Consider the following 19522-nt stretch of genomic DNA (forward strand, 5'->3'; position numbering starts at 1 on the left):
GTGGGAACAGTAAGAACAATATTACTCTCCCTAATTATTCAGTTCCTTTAAAGGGACCCATAGTTACTTGGGTAAATTCCGACTAACGTGCCAATAAGATAGTCTTAAAAAATTATCTTGTGACTCCAGTGCTAAAATTCCTACTACCATTCAGTTATTGCTGCCAATTCAATCTGACCAACACGTGTGTGTGTGTGTGTGTGTGTGTGTGTGTGTGCCATGCCTTTTCGTTTCAAATAATTAAAACACATCGCTATGGAAGGTAATAGTCCCCACCTTTCTAATCTAGCCATTCTAAATCCACGATATCTGGAGATCCCTTAAAGCAGTGTTGATTTCCAATAAAGAAAACAAACTGAATAATAATTATTCAAGAAATAGAGAAAACCAAGGGGTTTTGTCCAGCAAGATCAAGGCAACAATGCTTGGAAATACCGAGATAAACCAGGTGGTGAGCTAAAATATTTGTATTAGAGGAGCAGATGTTAAGTTTGCTGGAGATAACTTCTGAAAAACAGGCATACAAAAGAACAAAATGAAAATGAATAACTAATGAAATAAAAGTTATAATTACTTTAGGGTAAAGACCATTTGTGTTGGTAAATGACTAAGTCCTCTAGTTTATTTAACCACTGGATGACTAGCGATTATTGGCAAATCTCCAGTAAATGAGAATTAACAATCCTAGACAATTTGTGTGTAATTGTGATTTTCACTCTCAATTATGTAATGTCTGAGAGGAGGTGCTCATCCATCTAGGAAAGCATTTGCAATTAAAGTCAATGGAAAAGATCTGAGGAAGAAAATGATTTGGGCACTTGATCCACAAATCAACAATGCTAACAAAATTCTTGATCCTTAAAGATCAGCTTTCCGCTCGGGGTGTTAAGAGAAACTCTTTAATACCAAGGCCCATCTAAATTTTTTTGGGCAAGCCAGAAAAAAAATGGCTACCAGGACAACAAATACGGTTGCCACTACCAATCCCAATATGTGGAGAAAGAAAGAAGTGAGTCTCCAGTCACAAACTTAGCTGGAGAAGGCAGCTGTACTGAGGATGTTACTCCTTTATCAAACAGAAAACTGCATGCTTATCCTGAAAATGGATCTCTGCCCTTATAAGATTTAGTTTGTGCAGTGTGAGATTTGATAAAGTTCTCAAATCCCAATGCGAGAGTAAAGCATTATTTTGACGGGTTGGTTGAGCCCTTCCGTTCAATATATATTCAGGAGCCAAAAATCCATAACATGTGATTCCAGTATTTATGCGCTAGCTGGGGCCCTCTAGTGCTAATCACCAGAGTTTGCAGGGTCAGTGGGAAGGCAACTCATTTGCATAGGGCCAATGGAAAACAGGAACTAAAACGCTTCCTTGTGGGCATTAAACTGGCAATTAAAAAAAATGTCAGTTATCAAAGGAACAGAAGGATTCTCAGTAGGCCCAATTGTTCAAGGTGAAATAATGTCTCCACTCTGGCCCCTGTGTAAGGAAGTTGGTACTATAATCTTTGGAAACAAAATGCCATCTCCATGGGTTCCACGTTCCTTCCCTGGCCTGCCCCAGTGAGGCCCATTTGTGCCCTGCTGGAAGCCAGTACACCTCACCTGACAGCATAACAGTCTTCAGTCTTACACCAGGTCTCCCAGTGTAGGGAGTGCTGCCACCCACCATCCCCCCAAAAACTCCAGTCCTGCCCTCCTCCGCCTCACTGACCTTGTAATGGGCAAGTGGAGGCTGTATCTGGGTCCCATTGTTTTTCCACACCGTTCTGACTTCCGCTGGTTATGGCTGGCGTCCGGCGGTATGGCCTCAGAAATTCAGCTCCATTATTTTAATCAATTTTTACAACTACTAAGAGTTAGATAAAACGATCCCGGATGGTAGTGCATTTGAATTTCTAAGTATGTAACAGGCTGGATTTGTACGAGGGCTTGGCCTCTGACATTCTAAGATAAGGGCCCTGATTTACCAATTGTTTAAATAAGGGTAGATGTGACTGTGAGTTGCTACCAGATTTGTCATTAACCACAAAAGGTACAATTACTGTGGGTTTTCCAACCATAGAAGTTGAAGGAGGGACAAAGGATTGACCATAGTCCGAAATGACTGTTTCCCATTCTACCAGAAGCAACTGAGCATGGCTGTTCTTATGAAAGATGGGATCTTTCAGCACACTGAGCAAACAGACACTTGTCACTGATTAAGCTTAGTCCTTGCTGGCATCATTTACCTCTAACAGAATTTTAAACATAGGCAGATAGAAGAAAAAATGTAATCTTGCTTGGCTCATCATTCATTCCAGAACAAGGTGAAGTGAAAATGGCCTGACAAAGAGGCCATTTTCACTTTGACCCCACTCTAGAACGAAACAGCAATACTTTTTTTTTGCATGCTTCAGCTGAGTCAGTGTTTACTGTCCTCAACTGCAGTCTATTCCAAACATGAACTCAAACATGAAGTTACTCATCATGGTACAATTGTCTAGTGGCTTGTCCCCCAATTTTCTTTGCCTGGTTCTATGAGATGCTTTTATACCTACTTTATCGATTCTCTTCATGATTTAAATAACTTGGATTGTATCACCTCCCTCTTGTTCTCATCTTATTTTCACAATGGAAATAAATTGAGCTTTCTTACCTACCTTTTATAGCTTAGTGATCTCTGGATTCTTTCCATTAGCTCTATATCTTTTGCCATCACTATAACAAAGCTCAACACAACACGAGGTCTTATCAATGTTAGAGTGTCAATACTGCATTTTTTCTCTTAAGATTCATTGGGTCTACTTAAACAGCTAAATATTCTATTTACCTTGGTAATTGCATCATATAATACAATGTTGTCAATGTGTAATTCATATCATGTTAACATCTGCCACCTTATTTAACAATGTGTCTTTAATTGTGTAGTCACATTTGCTCTTTTTAGCCCAGGACCTTACCTTTCGCGACATCAAATGTCATCAGTCATTTATTTGCCCTGTTACTAAATGTCTATGAATCTCTCTGAATTATATCCCTCTCCACGGAACATCCTAGTTTCCCACAAAATTGAGTATTATCCACAAAATTAACACACTTCATGTGCAGTAAACGAATCAAGATTATTAATAGAGATTAGAAAAGATCCTCGACAGATTATTCCTTTTTTTGCCCCATAGGTCTATAAGCTGGTAATCCTCACTGAGCATGCAAAACAAAAGCATCTAAAGTCAAGCTTGATTTACGACAGTGTTGATCTTGGAGCAATTTGTGAAAGGGTCATAGCCAACTGAGCTACAAAATAAAACAGGTACTAAAACGCTTCTTTGTAGGCCTTATACTAGCAATTTACATTATTAAAAAATCTAATTTTGTCACTACCAGTAGTTCTATGATTGGATCAAAAAGAAACTTTTGCCCAGCATCATCTTCAAAGGAGCAGAAGGATGTTCAGTAGGCTCAAGTTGCTCCAAGGAGTGACAGTGTCTCCACTTGCAGGATTGTGGAGATATGGCAGAGCTGTCACTGGAAAAACAAGTAATTCTCTCTCAAAACATACAGGGTGAATCTGCACTAACTCATGACTCAATTCAGGTGGAGACAACTGGAGAAGCCTTCTAAAACTGTTGTCGGTTTCAGTGCATCTGCTAGGTCTATCAGACATTTTGTTGAAGTAGATGTTCCAGAACCCAACAGTGCCACAGGAGGCAGCTCTGAGCAAAAAGCTGAGGTTAATTTACCAGACTGCTCTTTATGGCATCAACTCATGCACGCCAAAGACAAAGCCACAAGTGTTGCAAACATTCTGAGACAACAGTTGCTTCATTTCTAGGGTCACCATGTTCAGTTTCCTAATCCCAATATGGAAAGTTTATATTCCGAAGGATTCCACCAATACAAAAACCTCTTTGGGTGTGAACGTACTGCAAGTCACAACACAGAGAACATGGAGATGAAAAATACATCAATGCCATACAAAACAATGTTTTCAATGTTTGGTTTAAACTATCACACCTAAACATATCCTAAACTGCACAACTATACTTTAATACCAGCTTGATTATGTTCATAAACCAAGACGTTCTACTTTCAATAACCTCAAAGATCATTAATAAATATAAGCAAATGTGTCCCCTATAAAGACCATGCACCTCTTTGCACAGCAAGATCGAATAACTGGCAATCCCAACGAGCAAGATGCTTATGAGACAAAAGCATCTAACAGAATCATGTTTCTTTGATTCCCAGCCTGGTGGCAGGGAATTAGATTATGCAATCAACCATAAACAGTTGTTTTCTGGTTGCTGGTATATGTGCCATAGAGAACAATGAGCTGCTATACTCCAATTCTGGGATTATATCCCTGAACAGGATAAATCCTATGCACAACATACACTTGTACCACAGACTGAAAAAAATCCACCAGCACATTCCTAACAAGGGTTAAACTAACTGTACTGGTCGAGCGACTTTTTTTTTGAAGGGGACAATTTGTCTTAATTTAAAAACAAAACACTTATTTTACTGCATATAATGCACTTCAACTCAATCAGAACATTGAAAGGAATACCAATTTCAGGACAAGTAACACACTGGGGAAAAAGGACCGGAATGTATTTGAACACTACTTATTGGGAATACATCACTAACGTACGGCTGTCACGCAAACGGGCAAATAATGAATTACCTACGAGTGTGTGTGTAGAAGAACTCACCAAAAGAAAAAGGGGAAAACTGAGGCATTAAAGGACATGTGTAAGGGTGCCAATTCATTTTTTAATCTGAAAGTAATCCCTGTCACCCAGACCAACCCTGTGTCAATTCTAAATGAACATACTTGAGTGAAAAGCATAATTTTATTCAAATAATTAGGTTATGTTGAATTCAAAGCTCCACACTAGAAAGACAGCAGTCAAAAGAAATATCTTCGACTTGCTTTTAAGTTTAGCACCTTTACCATACAGACGTTCAAACAAAATGATTTTCTCATCACTGTAGCTAGTTTTATATCTGCAGATCCATTTTCTCCGATCCTTCTTTAGTGTACAATGCTCAAGCTTTCAGAGAACACAACCATTCCAGTATTTTTTCCAATACCCACATTTGGTTGCAGTCTATTAAAAGCATGATATTTGATCTGGTTGCTCAATAATTGCTTACATTGCATGTTTTCTGCTTCACTGGTTTCAGCATTGATTCTGATTTTTGTTCTGAAATATTACAGGACAGTAATAGAGGACATTATAGCTCTCAGTAATGATATATTAAGTAAATCTACAACTTGAAATTCTGGTAGTAGTTCTCAGTATTCTAATATAACTATCCCGATATCTGTGATTTCCTCCTTTTCCTTAGTACTTTTTTCACCACTGTTAGCTGAGATACAAGTCTTTTGGAGTGTTATGATTCAAGTTCATTACAGATATTCTTTCTCATGCTCAAGAAAAAGTCCACTTCCAGAGGCAACCCTTATAAATACTGTAAGACATCTGTTGGCCACTTGCTCACTGTGATCAGGCATAAGTTTGGTGCCAGATTTCCTTCAGAGTTATTGCACACTCAGGAGCCTCATCTCTTACAGCTGGGTTTGGTCTTACTGACTGTGCCCTGGCTCCTCGCCTGGACCAGAAATTACTCCTGCTGTATTCCACCTGTGTATAACAGTTGGGATTGAATACCTCTTGGCTGCTCCACAGATTAAAACTCCAGCAACTCCTGGTGCACCCCTGTGTAAACAGTGGAGGAGTCTACCCACCCCATCAAGAGCCCTCAGTTCACTCAGCCAGCTGACTCAGGATCTTGCATTCTTGGTCAGAGTTATAAATCACCTGGAACCACTTCCAGAAAATGATCTCTTAACATTAATCAACTTAGCTCTATGTACTCTGCTATATTCTCACTTTGCAACTATAATTTCCAAATATATGTCCAGTTCGATTGCCAGATCTCAATATGCATCAATCAGAGCTTTCAGAAGTTCTACCTGTATGCTTCAGACGTTGAGTCATAAGCAGTAATTACTGCATATTTTACAATATCATGGTCCACACCGTCCATGGGATCCATACATGACAATGCAGTAAGTGCTTCACCATTAAATGGCGGCACCAAATCTCCTCATCTCACTTATGATGCTTACTGATGATTATATTTAGTAAAATTATTCTGCACTGAGTTATGGGCTCTCACTCACCGGACTTGTCATCAGCAAGCATTTTTTCCAACAGTTCAAGTGCTTCTTTTTTTCCATCTCATACTTCAGTACCGCCTCCCGTGTGCTGGCGCAACAGTAATTTTCCTCAGGTTCGAACCTGCGCTGACACGCAGTGCTTCCACCACATTTACAACAACTTGCATTTATATGGCATTACCACCGTGCTAAATGAGATAGATTCAGAATAGATCTAACAGCTTAAAAATGGGCATCCATGAGGCCCTGTGGGCCATCAGCAGCAGCAGAATTGTATTCCAGCACAATCTGTAACCTTATGGCCCAGCATATTCCTCACTCTGCCATTACCAACAAGCCAGGGGATCAACCCTAGTTCAATGAGGAGTGTAGAAGAGCATGCCAGGAGCAGCACCAGGCGCACCTAAAAATGAGGTGCCAACCTGGTGAAGCTACAACTCAGGACTACATGCATGCTAAACAGCAGAAGCAACATGCTACAGACAGAGCTAAGTGATTCTACGGATCAAATCAAAGCTCTGCAGTCCTGCCACATCCAGTCGTGAATGGTGGTGGACAATTAAACAACTAATGGGAGGAGGAGGCTCCGTGAACATCCCCATCTTCAACGATGGCAGAGTCCAGCACGAGTGCAAAAGACGAGGCTGAAGCGTTTGCAATCGTCTTCAGCCAGAAGTGCTGAGTGGATGATCCAGCTCGGCCTCCTCCCAATATCCCCACCATCACAGAAGCCAGTCTTCAGCCAATTCGATTCACTTCACGCGATATCAAGAAACAGCTGAGTGCACTGGATACAGCAAAGGCTATGGGCCCCGACAATATCTCGGCTTTAGTGCTGAAGTCTTGTGCTCCAGAACTAGCCACACCTCTAGCCAAGCTGTTCCAGTACAGCCAGAACACAGGCATCTACCCAACAATGTGGAAAATTGCCCAGGAATGTCCTGTCCACAAAAAGCAGGACAAATCCAGTCCGGCCAATCATTGCCCCACCAGTCTACTCTCAATCATCAGCAAAGTGATGGACGGTGTTGTCGACAGTGCTATAAAGTGGCACTTACTCACCAATAACCTGCTCACCGATACTCAGTTTTGGTTCCGCTAGGACCACTCGGCTCCAGACCTCATTACAGCCTTGGTCCAACATGGACAATAGAGCTGAAGTCCAGAGGTGAGGTGAGAGTGACTGCCCTTGACATCAAGGCAGCATTTGACCCAGTGTGGCATCTAGGAGCCCTAGTAAAATTGAAGTCAATGGGAATCAGGGGGGAAACTCTCCAGTGGCTGGAGTCATACCTAGCACAAAAGGAAGATGGTAGTGGTTGTTGGAGGCCAATCATCTCAGCCCCAGGACATTGCTGCAGGAATTCCTCAGGGCAGTGTCCTAGGCCCAACCATCTTCAGCTGCTTCATCAATGACCTTCCCTCCATCATAAGGTCAGAAATGGGGATGTTCGCTGATGACTGCACAGTGTTCAGCTCCATTCGCAACCCCTCAGATAATGAAGCAGTCCGCGCCCGCATGCAGCAAGCCCTGGACAACTTCCAGGCTTGGGTGGATAAGTGGCAAGTAACATTCGTGTCAGACAAGTGCCAGGCAATAACCGTCTCCAACAAGAGAGAGTCTAACCACCTCCCCTTGACATTCAACGGCATTACCATCGCCGAATCCCCCACCATCAACATCCTGGGGGTCACCACTGACCAGAAACTTAACTGGACCAGCCACATAAATACTGTGGCTACAAGAGCAGGACAGAGGCTGGGTATTCTGTGGCGAGTGACTCACCTCCTGACTCCCCAGAGCCTTTCCACCATCTACAAGGCACAAGTCAGGAGTGTGATGGAATACTCTCCGCTTGCCTGGATGAGTGCAGCTCCAACAACACTCAAGAAGCTCGACATCATCCAGGACAAAGCAGCCCGCTTGTTTGGCACTCCGTCCACCACCCTAAATGTTCACTCCCTTCGCCACCGGCGCACTGTGGCTGCAGTGTGTACCCATCTACAGGACGTGAGGCAACTCCCAAGACTTCTCCGACAGCACCTTCCAAACCCACGATTGCTACCACCTAGAAGGACAAGGGCAGCAGGCACATGGGAACAGCACCTCCACGTTCCCCTCCAAGTCACACACCATCCCGACTTGGAAATATATTGCCGTTCCTTCATCATCGCTGGGACAAAATCCTGGAACTCCCTGCACTGCGGGAGAATCTTCACCATACGGATTGTAGTGTTTCAAGAAGGCGGCTCCTCACCACCTTCTCAAGGGCAATTAAGGATGGGCAATAAATGCTGGCCTTGCCAGCGACGCCCACATCCCATGAACGAATAAAAAAAAATAGCACCTTTAACGTAGTGAAAACTTTCCAAGGTGCTTCACAGGAGCGTTATCAAACAAAATTTGACACTGAGCCACTTAAGGAGATATTTAAGGAGACACTTAATGAGAGAGAGAGAAAAAATTTGCAGGGCTACGGGGAAAGAGCGGGAGAACGGGACTAACTGGACTGCTCTTACAAAGAGCCAGCACAGGCTCGATGGGCTGAATGGCCTCCTTTTGTGCTGTAATGGTTCTATTAGGACAGATTGATCAAAAAGTTGGGTTTTGAGGAGCATCTTAAAAGGAGGAGAGAGGCGCTGAGGGGTTTAGTGAGGGAATTCCAGAGCTTAGAGCTTAGGCAGCTGAAGGTACGGCCGCTAATGGTGGAGCAATGGAAATCGGGGATGCGCAAGAGGCCAGAATTGGAGGAGCGCAGAGAAATCGGGAAGCTGGTCCTTTACAGCCTCCACTCTAAGTACTTCTAACTAGCGTGCAAATCCTTTGACCTTTTCCTCTATAGACAGATGCGCTAATTGTAACTCACAATCCACTTCTTTCATTGCCCTGATACTCATTTTTTGATACTGATTGCTTCTGCTTGTTTAATTTAATTTCAGCCTTTTTGGTCTGCAAGTGATTTAACTTCTACTTTCTTTGCTACCAATTGTTATAATGTAGGCTCACACCAGATTCTCATTTCAAGCCCAATGTGACAGTTTGCTTCCATAAGCAAACCCTTGCTCCCTATGAGCACAAAATGCAAGCTTCTGCAGGCCCCAAGCAAACAATGAACCCTTTTACGGTAGGTCACTTGACAAAACGGGTATCAGCCACTCCAAACACCTTTTATAACAAACTAAACCATCAAACAGATTTATTAACAGCTAAGAGTTATTCAATGAAGCAGCAATACAAGATATTGAATCAGTTCAAATTCAGCAGTCTGGAGACTGTTCACGAAGGATCAAACAGACAAACCAATAAGATAAGATCTTTTGAAAAGTTCCTTGCAGAACTTAGGACAAAACAAATGCTTTTCATAAAGAAATAGACAAATTCCTTAAAGACTGCAATTTGTTGGTTCATTGACGGATTTATATAGACACATACCCACAAAGCTGCATTCCATCCCTGCGGCCAGACTAAAACCGAAATGTTGATACATAAAATGTGCAGGAAATTTATACTATACTTATAAAGCCCTATGAAAGTCAATTCAAGAGATGGAGGTAATTGACTTGAAAAATGACAATCTGTACAACCTATAAATGCAAAGGCAGGATGGTGACTGCCTGTCTGTTTAGGCTGTTCACAAGTCTCATTCACACCTGGTTCAAGACACCATCCATCCAATTGACCCATATTGGATCAGGACAAAACAGTCTCCTTGAGTTGATTACTGTAACTGTTCTGGTGGTACGCTCATCCTGGACGAGTTTTGCAATCGAAACATTCACATATTCAGGAAAATTTTGGCCCTTCAAAGGGTTACTGAAGATCTTCTGTCCCTCTAGCCAATATTTCCACTTTTAAATGAATGCACAATTTCCATTTTGGTGTGTTTTAAAACTAATTTTATGGGGAAAAAATACTCCATTTTTGTCACAGGGTTTTTAGGAAGGGGCAGAGGGCAGTTAAAAATACACAAGGTACCCTATAGTTGAACTAGAGAACAGCAATTTTTTTTTTGTCAGACAGCACCACCACCAACTAATCATTTCCATTCCGACTTTAGTATTTACTGACTAATTCGATGGTAAAGTTAAGAATGAGATGAAAAAGTTATCAGTGATTTGATACTAGTTACTGATAACCTTTCCACACAACTAAAAATCTAGTACAGGTGGCACTTTCACTTAGCTAATTGTCCACCTTTAAACTGAAGTGCTTTTTTAAAAAAAAAATACCCTGAAAATTAACCTTCCTCTCTTGTGCGCCTACCAGACACCTCATATCAGAACAAAATAAATACTACAAATTTTTGAGCTTTACGTTTTGGCAAAATCAGTGCCACCAGAAACTAGTTTTTTTTTTGTTTGATTTTTTTATTAAATGGCATCAGGTATCACACACATGACATCATACTAATACTTCCAAAACAGTGGCAACAAAATGTTTTATTTCAAGATTCTTTGGTACATAAAGTTCATCTGCTACATACATACATGCATGCATCACAGTATCAGCTTTGTCTTGCTTTCTGAAGGGAAGTGTTTTGAGTGGGAGGGACAGGAAATATATGATGCTTGGATTTATTGCATTTCACATTTTCCCTACTTCACTTTTTTCTGTAGTTATGTTATATAATGCATTTGAGTACGTGCCATAACACATAGTCCTGCAACAAGTGCTGGGCTTTTCAATTAATTGCTCTGTTCATCATATGCCTGATGTATTACAGCTATAGTTTCCTCATCATTGACCTCCTTCCTGTTGGTGTCCCTGGAGCTGGAATTACACATAATATTTGTTTAAACAAAACCCTGCAGATGGGGCTGGAAAAATCCGTATCTACAACCCTGTAACAAACTAACCTGACAATGGGGTTCTATTATTTGTGTTTGAACTACCCTAGCTTCTCAGTTGCAATTTTCGTTCTACTTGACTGACTACTCAATTAAAATATTCATATATTTACTCGCAAATTAAGGAGAAGCTCATTCCTTTAAGCATATATGGATTTATTTCTACATAGCTGTAAATTGAAAATCTAAGCAATTTAAGTTTTTTTTTAAAAAAGTACTTGTTCAAGACCCAGCTCCAGTTTTATAAAATGAACTATCGATCATTCAAATGAATCAAACGAAAGCAGGAAAAGGAAGATATATAAAAAAAAAGTGCAGCAAGTTTCCTCCAGTGTGTTACACCTAAACTCCTGGACCTTGATGTTAGGCCATGGGATTCTAGTGTATGAATGATTATTGGGTTTCTAGTGTACGAATGATTATTGGATTTCTAGTGTACGAATGATTATTGGGTTTCTAGTATATGAATGATTATTGGGTTTATCTGAAGTGTCTCTCTGAACTAATTTAGCAGAGAACACCACTACTAACATAGTAGAGACACAAATTTCAGATAAATATATTAAGCATTTGCACACTAGGATCCCATCACTTAATTTCAGTGCCGTAGTATTTATAACTTCATATCTAATAGCAAATTGGGTTTCCTAAGTCAAGTATTTAACTTTTTCTTAAATCATATAAAAATCAGGATCAAAAATTGCCATTTTTATTGCAAGTGAAATTTACCTAAAAATTAGTAACATCTGTAGCTGCATTTTGATGTGTTATGGTTGACCACTGCAATCCTACATACACAAATTACTATTTTTTTTAAATTAAAAAGAGATAAATTATTTTTCAGCTTGCAGACAAAGAACCATCGTACCATACTCTAATTCAACTAAGCTTGAAAGTCAAAATAATTGCCGTTCAGTCAAGTGACAGTACCAAATTAATGTTCTAAATCAACTCCATGTGTCCTACCTAATAATCAAGCAACAGAAACTCAAAATGGCTTTTAAACTTGTTCCTCTGCCTCCAATCACTCCCTCAAGTGTTCCTACAGTTAGAATTTTCTATTATAACCAGAATTCCAAAGGATCATAATTTTAAATTGCACCCAACCAAAAGTCCCAAAACACCCCTTAAAAGTGTGCATCCAAACTTGACCAAACATTACAGCTGTGATCAATGGTTTGATTCAGATTTATATTGTTCTGTGAAAAGTTTGCTGTGATCTGAGGAAGTGAAATGAAATGGCTACTTACTTGGGAACCTTGGACTGTGCGCTCATGGTTTAAGTTAGGGATTAAAGGCAATATTTTACGACAAAAGAATTTCAACATTTGGTACAGTAAAAACTGGTATTCAACAGCAGAAGGGCAGCACCTACATGAAGACTTGGCAAAGACAACTTGGAGGATTTTTTGTGAAAATTTGAGCTTTGTTCGAAACCTACTAATAGACTAGAATTTATCAAATGACAAAAATGGGTAACATTATATATTTTTGTAAGTTTTCTTTTAGGTGTAGAAGTTTCTGAAAGAAAAGCTCCATATCTATTAGATAGCACACATTTATCTTTCAGATGGCATTGGTTTTGGAACTTGAGACAAATGCACACAGGCTGCTTTATAGTGCTGCTTTTGACAGTCATAGAAAAGTGGGGAATGGTAAAGTGAAGGAGCCAAATAACACAATTTGTTATTACAGGTTGCTATATATAACATTGGTGAAATTGTACTGTAAAGTTTTTTTCCCCCATTTCTAATGAAAGGTCTCCAACCAAAATATTAACTGATCATTTATATTTTCAGCTGTCACTGTGTATTTCTGACATATTGTGTTTTTATTTCAGGCTTGCAGTTTTTCCTTTTCATCTGTATTGTTGTTCCATACAAATGTAAGCGTTAGGAATTTGACCGTTTCAATTTAATATCTTTAATACTATTTAATGGACTATAAATACAAATCTTGCAGAACAACAACTTCTCATGGATGGCTACAAGTGCTTAGCAGTGTGCAAGTTATTAGAAAGTTCTGAGCTAGTTAAGCTGCAGGTGCCTTTACTTATAGTCGATTTTACGAATAATGATCTTGAGCTCTCCGACGACTAGGTCAACATTCCTGAACCAAAGCGTTTTCCATCTTTCTCTTGTACTATTGAATTTCAAAACCTTGCTGGTTCTGGATTGGAACCACTTTGGAATCACGTGAGAAGTGTGCACACCATCGCTGAAGTACCCTAGTGTCATTGTAAGAGATGAATTTACTTGTCCTACTGTTTTGCCATTTTGACATTCCTACAAAATGTGTTGAGGTATGAAGTGACGAAACATGACATTACGCATAGACCTGTAACAATTAATTTAATGTAGGAAAAAGCAAGCTTATATTGGACTGCAGTGGAAACACAGCCTGCCTGTTTCAAGAGAGAATACTTGACCCCGAAAAATTCCTCAAAGACAACGTGAATTAGCCATATTGCTTTATAACATTAATCATTCAAAATTTACAGGAATTCTTTTTTTTAAAAAAAAAGTTTTATTCTGCATCCTAATATAGTTAAAACTTTGCAGGTGAGAATGGACACTAATATTAAAATCCTTAACTGTTTTGTTAGATGATCTCAGACAGCAGAACAGCAGGGTGCTTCAATTAGCTGCAGTGCCTGGAGGTGAAGGTGGGGTGCAGTAAATCAAGGCATGTTCACACTCCCGAACACTATCAAGTGACTCCCACTGGAAAGTGCATAGATGTCAGGTTAGGTCATGGTTGGGGTAGGTTGTAATGCCCCTCATGCTCAAACGGCCTATTGACGCTCGCACAAGGAATGGCCACTTGGGTGATGTATGGAATGTCCTGGTACCAACAGAACCATAATCCGGCACGAATTAGCACCATCAGAAGAGAGTGGAGGGTGGGGGGGGGGGGGGAAATACTCAATCATTTGTGTGCTTGCCTATACCTTTCCACAGTGATGATAGTTCCATCAATCTGATTTCTGGGCAAGCAGCAGTTTTCTGTAGTGTACATGCAACGGCAACAAGCACAGTCTCAAAGCTTGTGTCGGTAATCAGTACACACTAGTCCCTATTCAAGCAACATACGTGAATTTGCGTCAGTAACCAATATGCACAATTCAAGGTTTTTTCTCTCTCTCTCTCTTTCCCAAACCAAAGAATTAAATAGAATGAGATCTTCGATGCATTCTTCAGATTATATATAATGCAGAAAACATTACATACTATTTCAACAACTAGTAATACCGCCTCATGAGGCATATAGATCTGATACCTTCCTCCTTAGTCAGGAGGAGTCCTGACCTCTGAATTATTTGTCTGACAAGAATCTCAGGAGCACTAACACTACTGTATTATTCCAAGCAGTGGGAAATTCTATGGCCAGTGCAGTACCTCTTCTTTTGTTTCCTCCTCCTCCGGTTCTGTTGATACTGAAGGTGCTTTTGGCTTGTACCAGGAGATCTGAAGATTTCGGCCTTTGAACTTTGCGCCCTGATTGGCAGCCTGTGCACAATTTAGAAATACAAATCAAAAGTTAGAAAATCCAACAGTAGAGACAGTTATCCATACAAATTTAAAAATCCATTTGAAGAAAGTTTTTCAACCTCACATTTTCTTCCAAATCATCCTAAAATACTGGAAAATAAAAGCAGCTCAAAGTTTAGAACAGCTTCTTTACTGCAGTGATGGGACAGAGGCACTTTAAATTGCACTGAAGTACCAGAATACTAAGTAGTACTCGTGCACAAACACATTAATCTTGAACAAATATTCACCAATATGAATTACTCCTTATATCTTTGCTTGAATCATATTTTCTAAATGGTGAGAAGCTAGGAACTATGAAGTAGCGGACAGATTTAAGGGTCCATGTAAGGGAATTGCTAAAAGCTAGTGGACAGGTACAAAATATAATTTAAGACACAAATGGAATGTTGGCCTGTATCTGAAAGAGGCTGGAATACAAAGGAGTGGAAGTCATTTTACAGTTATATAAAGCTCTGGTTACACACCATTTAGAGTACTGCATTCAGTTCTGGGCACCGCATCGCAGGAAGGATGTATGGTTTTGGAGGGGGTGCAGCGCAGATTCATCAGAATGATATCCGGGCTAAAAGGATTAAATTATGGGGACAGGTTACAAAGGCGAGGCTTGTATTCCCTTGAGTGCATAAGATTAATGGATGATCTAAATACAATGTTTAAGATGATTAAAGGGGTTGATAGGGTAGATAGTATTTTGGTATTTCGGTGCAATTTAAAGTGCATCTGTCCTCACTTCCTCTGGGGGGGGGGGGGGGGGGGGGGGAGTCCAGAACAAGGGAGCCTAACATTAAAATTAGAACTAGGCCATACAGGGGTTATGTCAGAAAGAACTAGTGGAAATCTGGAACTCTCTTCCCCAAAAAGCTGTTGAGGCTGGAGGTCAATTGAAAATTTCAAAACTGAAATGGATAGATTTTTGTTAGGCAAGGGTATTAAGGGTTATGGAACCATAGCGGGTAAATGGAGTTGATACAGATCAGCCATGATCGAACTGAATGGCGAAACAGGCTCGAGGGGCTGAATGACTTATTCCTGTTCCTATATTCCTTGAGATGCTGCATTTAAGTCCTCATTTACTACACAAGGTGGCAGTCTTTTCCATAATTTTAATGTAACCAAGTGTGAAGTTGACACTCCTTAACTCCACAAAAATAGTATCGGAGGTAAAATAACAGGGTGTACTAGGGAAAACAAATCTAGAAAATGCTAGAAACACCCAGATCAGACAGCACCTGTGTGAAGAACATACAAATTAGTATTTCAAGCTTGCACCTTAGTCAGAACTGTACGATATTACGGATGAACCGCATTTGAAAAGGAATGGAACAAGGGGCACGGGGGATGGGAGAAAACCACAAAAGAGCCACTCAGGAAAAGAAACAGAATGACCCGTAAAGTGATTGTGGAAAATGGGAAATGGTTAAATGGCAAAAGCAATATAAACATGAGACACAGAAGGCACAATGACAGAAATCAAAGAAAACACATAGACAATGTGTGAATAGCTAACGGGTTGGGGGATATGCAGGTGAAAGGGAATCATGACAAACTGCCAAGTGCAGCAGGCTCTAGTGGGCCAGGAGCCTGGATAGGGGGACAAAGTAGTTCGACACCAAGGGTGCAGGCCACTCCCTGGCACTGTGTTGCTTCCCCCCCCCTCCCAGCAGAAACCCACTCCTTACCATTGCTAAAAAGGCTGGCACATCCATCTCACACTGCCAGCACTTCTAGCTAAAAAGAAAATGAGACCTACAGTTTAGACTTCAACTTGTTAAAAGTCAATATGCCAGAGGAATGTAAAGTGCTTAGTAGAAAGATAAGCAATGGATCCTCGAGATTGTGTTGAGCTTCAATGAAACGGAGGAAAAGGCCAAAGACAGAGGCGACAGTGGAACAGAGAATTAAAGTGGTAAGCGACAGGAAGCTCGGGATTGCACTGGCGGACAGAATGGACATCCCAGGTAATCTGAACAATTTGTTGAACAGCTCCATTCAGTCCGCAAATGTGACCCTAAGCTCCCTGTCGCTTGCCACTTCAATTCTCCGTTCCAGTCCTACTCTCATCTCACTGTCTTTGGCCTTCTCCACTGTTCCAGTGAAGCTCAATACAAGCGCAAAGAACAGCACCGTATCTTTCTTCAAGGCACTTTGCACTGGCCTTAATGCAGTCCCCGCCACTTACAGCGGGTGCGTTCATGAAAAGTGATTCGCCTGCTATATGCGATGGCCGGTGTAACAAATGAATTTTTTTTAAAAGCACGGAGCTCCACCTCTCTCCTGCTCCCAGTCACTGTAAAATAAAGCAATTAAATATGATTGTGATGTTCTCGTAGAAATGCAAAAGCATTTACATTAAATTCCTCTGCATGTTTTTTTTTTAAAAGTAGGCCTCAATCTGGCTAGACAATGTGCCCCAAATCTCACTCATTAGGAGTGACAGTCACTTTGAGCTTCTTTTCTTCTCTGTTTTTAATTTTATTTGTGGAAAAAATTCCTGGCTACAGCCAAGCTATGTGAGGTGGAAGCTTTTCGCCTTATTCAGCAATGGAGAGCTGAATGGGGCTGAAGTATGCAGCAGTTTAGTCAGTTTCACCATTACAGCAGATAAATACAGCTCGAGTTTCAGCAGGTGGTGACGGAAGGCGTCTTTCATCTTTACAGAGTCATACATCACCAGGTTAAAGTCCAACAGCTTTATTTGAAATCACAAGCTTTCGGAGCTTAGCTCCATCGTCAGGTGAGTGAAGAAGGGTTTCCATAAAAGCATCGCATATATAGTCAGAGAACAAGGTCTGGTGATTACAGATAATCTTTCCAACTGCCCGTTATCACCCCTCGGCAGAGAGATAATTACAGCAATCAAAGGAGTGGATGGTGTTGAGACAGGTTTAGTCTGGGACACATTACATTCAAGAATACTGAATACACATGGGGTCAGATAACAAAGAGAGAGAGAGAGAGAGAGAGAGAGAGAGAGGAAAAAAGAGAGAGAGAGAGAGAGAGAGAGAGAGAGAGAGAGAATGACCCGTTGCATTAAAAACAGATAACTTTTTTTCGCTGGTGGGGTTACATGTAGCGTGACATGAACCCAAGATCCCGGTTGAGGCCGTCCTCATGGGTGCGGAACTTGGCTATCAATTTCTGCTCGATGATTTTGCGTTGTCGTGTGTCTCGAAGGCCGCCTTGGAGAACGCTTAAACCGAAGATCTGAGGCTGAATGTCCTTGACTGCTGAAGTGTTCCCTGACTGGGAGGGAACCCTACTGTCTGGCGATTGTTGTGCGGTGTCTGTTCATCCGTTGTCGCAGTGTCTGCATGGTCTCGCCGATGTACCATGCTCCGGGGCATCCTTTCCTGCAACGTATGAGGTAGACAGGCCCTACGAATACACAGGATCTGCTCAGACGAGGAGGAACGCGATGGACACCAACAGACGCTGAAAGACGCTCTCGTAAGAACGGGATATGACGCTCGACTCGTCGATCGACAGTTCCGACGGACCACAGCGAAAAATCGCATAGACTCCTCAGAAGACAAACACGGGACACAACCAACAGAGTACCCTTCGTCGTCCAGTACTTCCCCGGAGCAGAGAAACTGTGCCATGTTCTTCGCAGCCTTCAACATGTCATCGATGACGATGAACACCTCGCTAAGGCCATCCCCACGCCTCCTCTACTCGCTTTCAAATAGCCACCTAACCTCAAACAGACAATCGTTCACAGCAAATTACCCAGCTCTCAGGAGAGCAGCGTCCATGACACCACACAACCCTGCCACGGCAACCTCTGCAAGACATGCCAGATCATCGACACAGATACCACCATCACACGAGAGGACACCACCCACCAGGTACATGGCTCATACTCCTGTGACTCGGCCAACGTTGTCTACCTCATACTTTGCAGGAAAGGATGCCCCGGAGCATGGTACATCGGCGAGACCATGCAGACACTGCGACAACGGATGAACGAACACCGCACAACAATCGCCAGACAGGAGGGTTCCCTCCCAGTCGGGGAACACTTCAGCAGTCAAGGACATTCAGCCTCCGATCTTCGGGTAAGCGTTCTCCAAGGCGGCCTTCGAGACACACGACAACGCAAAATCGTCGAGCAGAAATTGATAGCCAAGTTCCGCACCCATGAGGACGGCCTCAACCGGGATCTTGGGTTCATGTCACGCTACATGTAACCCCACCAGCGAAAAAAAGTTATCTGTTTTTAATGCAACGGGTCATTCTCTCTCTCTCTCTCTGTCTTTGTTATCTGACCCCTTGTGTATTCAGTATTCTTGAATGTAATGTGTCCCCAACTAAACCTGTCTGAACACCATCACTCCTTTGATTGCTGTAATTATCTCTCTGCCGAGGGGTGATAACGGGCAGTTGGAAAGATTATCTGTAATCACCAGACCTTGATCTCTGACTATATATGCGATGCTTTTATGGAAACCCTTCTTCACTCCCCTGACGAAGGAGCTGAGCTCCAAAAGCTTGTGATTTCAAATAAAGTTGTTGGACTATAACCTGGTGTTGTACGACTCTGTACATTTGTCCACCCCAGTCCATCACCGGCATCGCCATATCTTTCATCTTTGTTATTTGTTTGTGAGCAGTATACGCAGGAATTTCTAGAGGCCATGGAGGGTGACTGCAGGCGGCGGGGCTGCCTGAAAAGACTTAATGGCAGGTAGTTGCACTTAAAAGAGGTGCAATCAGCTGTTTGAACTACCCGAAATAGTCGGCGCCATTAATACAGTTTAAGCAGTGCCACTGTAATTGATGCCTATGGCAATTGGTTAGCACTATTTGCCAGATATAGGCAGCTGTCCGGGATAAGCGGGGACACGGTAAGTGGTGGGGGCTGTATTAACTTTCACAATGTCAAACCATATCTGTAGGTCCCATTTTCTCTAGTGGGAAGTGCTGGCAGCGTGGGATGGGCGTGCCA

General features: G+C 41.6%; 1 protein-coding gene across 2 annotated transcripts in view; it reads right to left on the reverse strand.

Annotated features, from left to right (window-relative positions):
- Positions 1-19522, reverse strand: part of rbm27 (RNA binding motif protein 27) — a 124252-nt gene that overhangs the window by 10534 nt on the left and 94196 nt on the right. Inside the window, exons 20-21 of one of the 2 annotated variants that reach the window (XM_067996071.1) lie at positions 14419-14529; positions 10595-10943 (exon numbers count right to left, since the gene is read on the reverse strand). In XM_067996071.1, coding sequence (XP_067852172.1) covers positions 10911-10943; positions 14419-14529 — 144 coding nt within the window. In that variant the 3' untranslated portion in view covers positions 10595-10910. Of the gene's footprint in view, positions 1-10594; positions 10944-14418; positions 14530-19522 lie in introns of those variants that run through there. The other variant, XM_067996070.1, reaches the window with a different exon arrangement.

Source organism: Heptranchias perlo, chromosome 14, assembly GCF_035084215.1.
Source record: "Heptranchias perlo isolate sHepPer1 chromosome 14, sHepPer1.hap1, whole genome shotgun sequence".
Lineage (NCBI taxonomy): Eukaryota > Metazoa > Chordata > Chondrichthyes > Hexanchiformes > Hexanchidae > Heptranchias > Heptranchias perlo.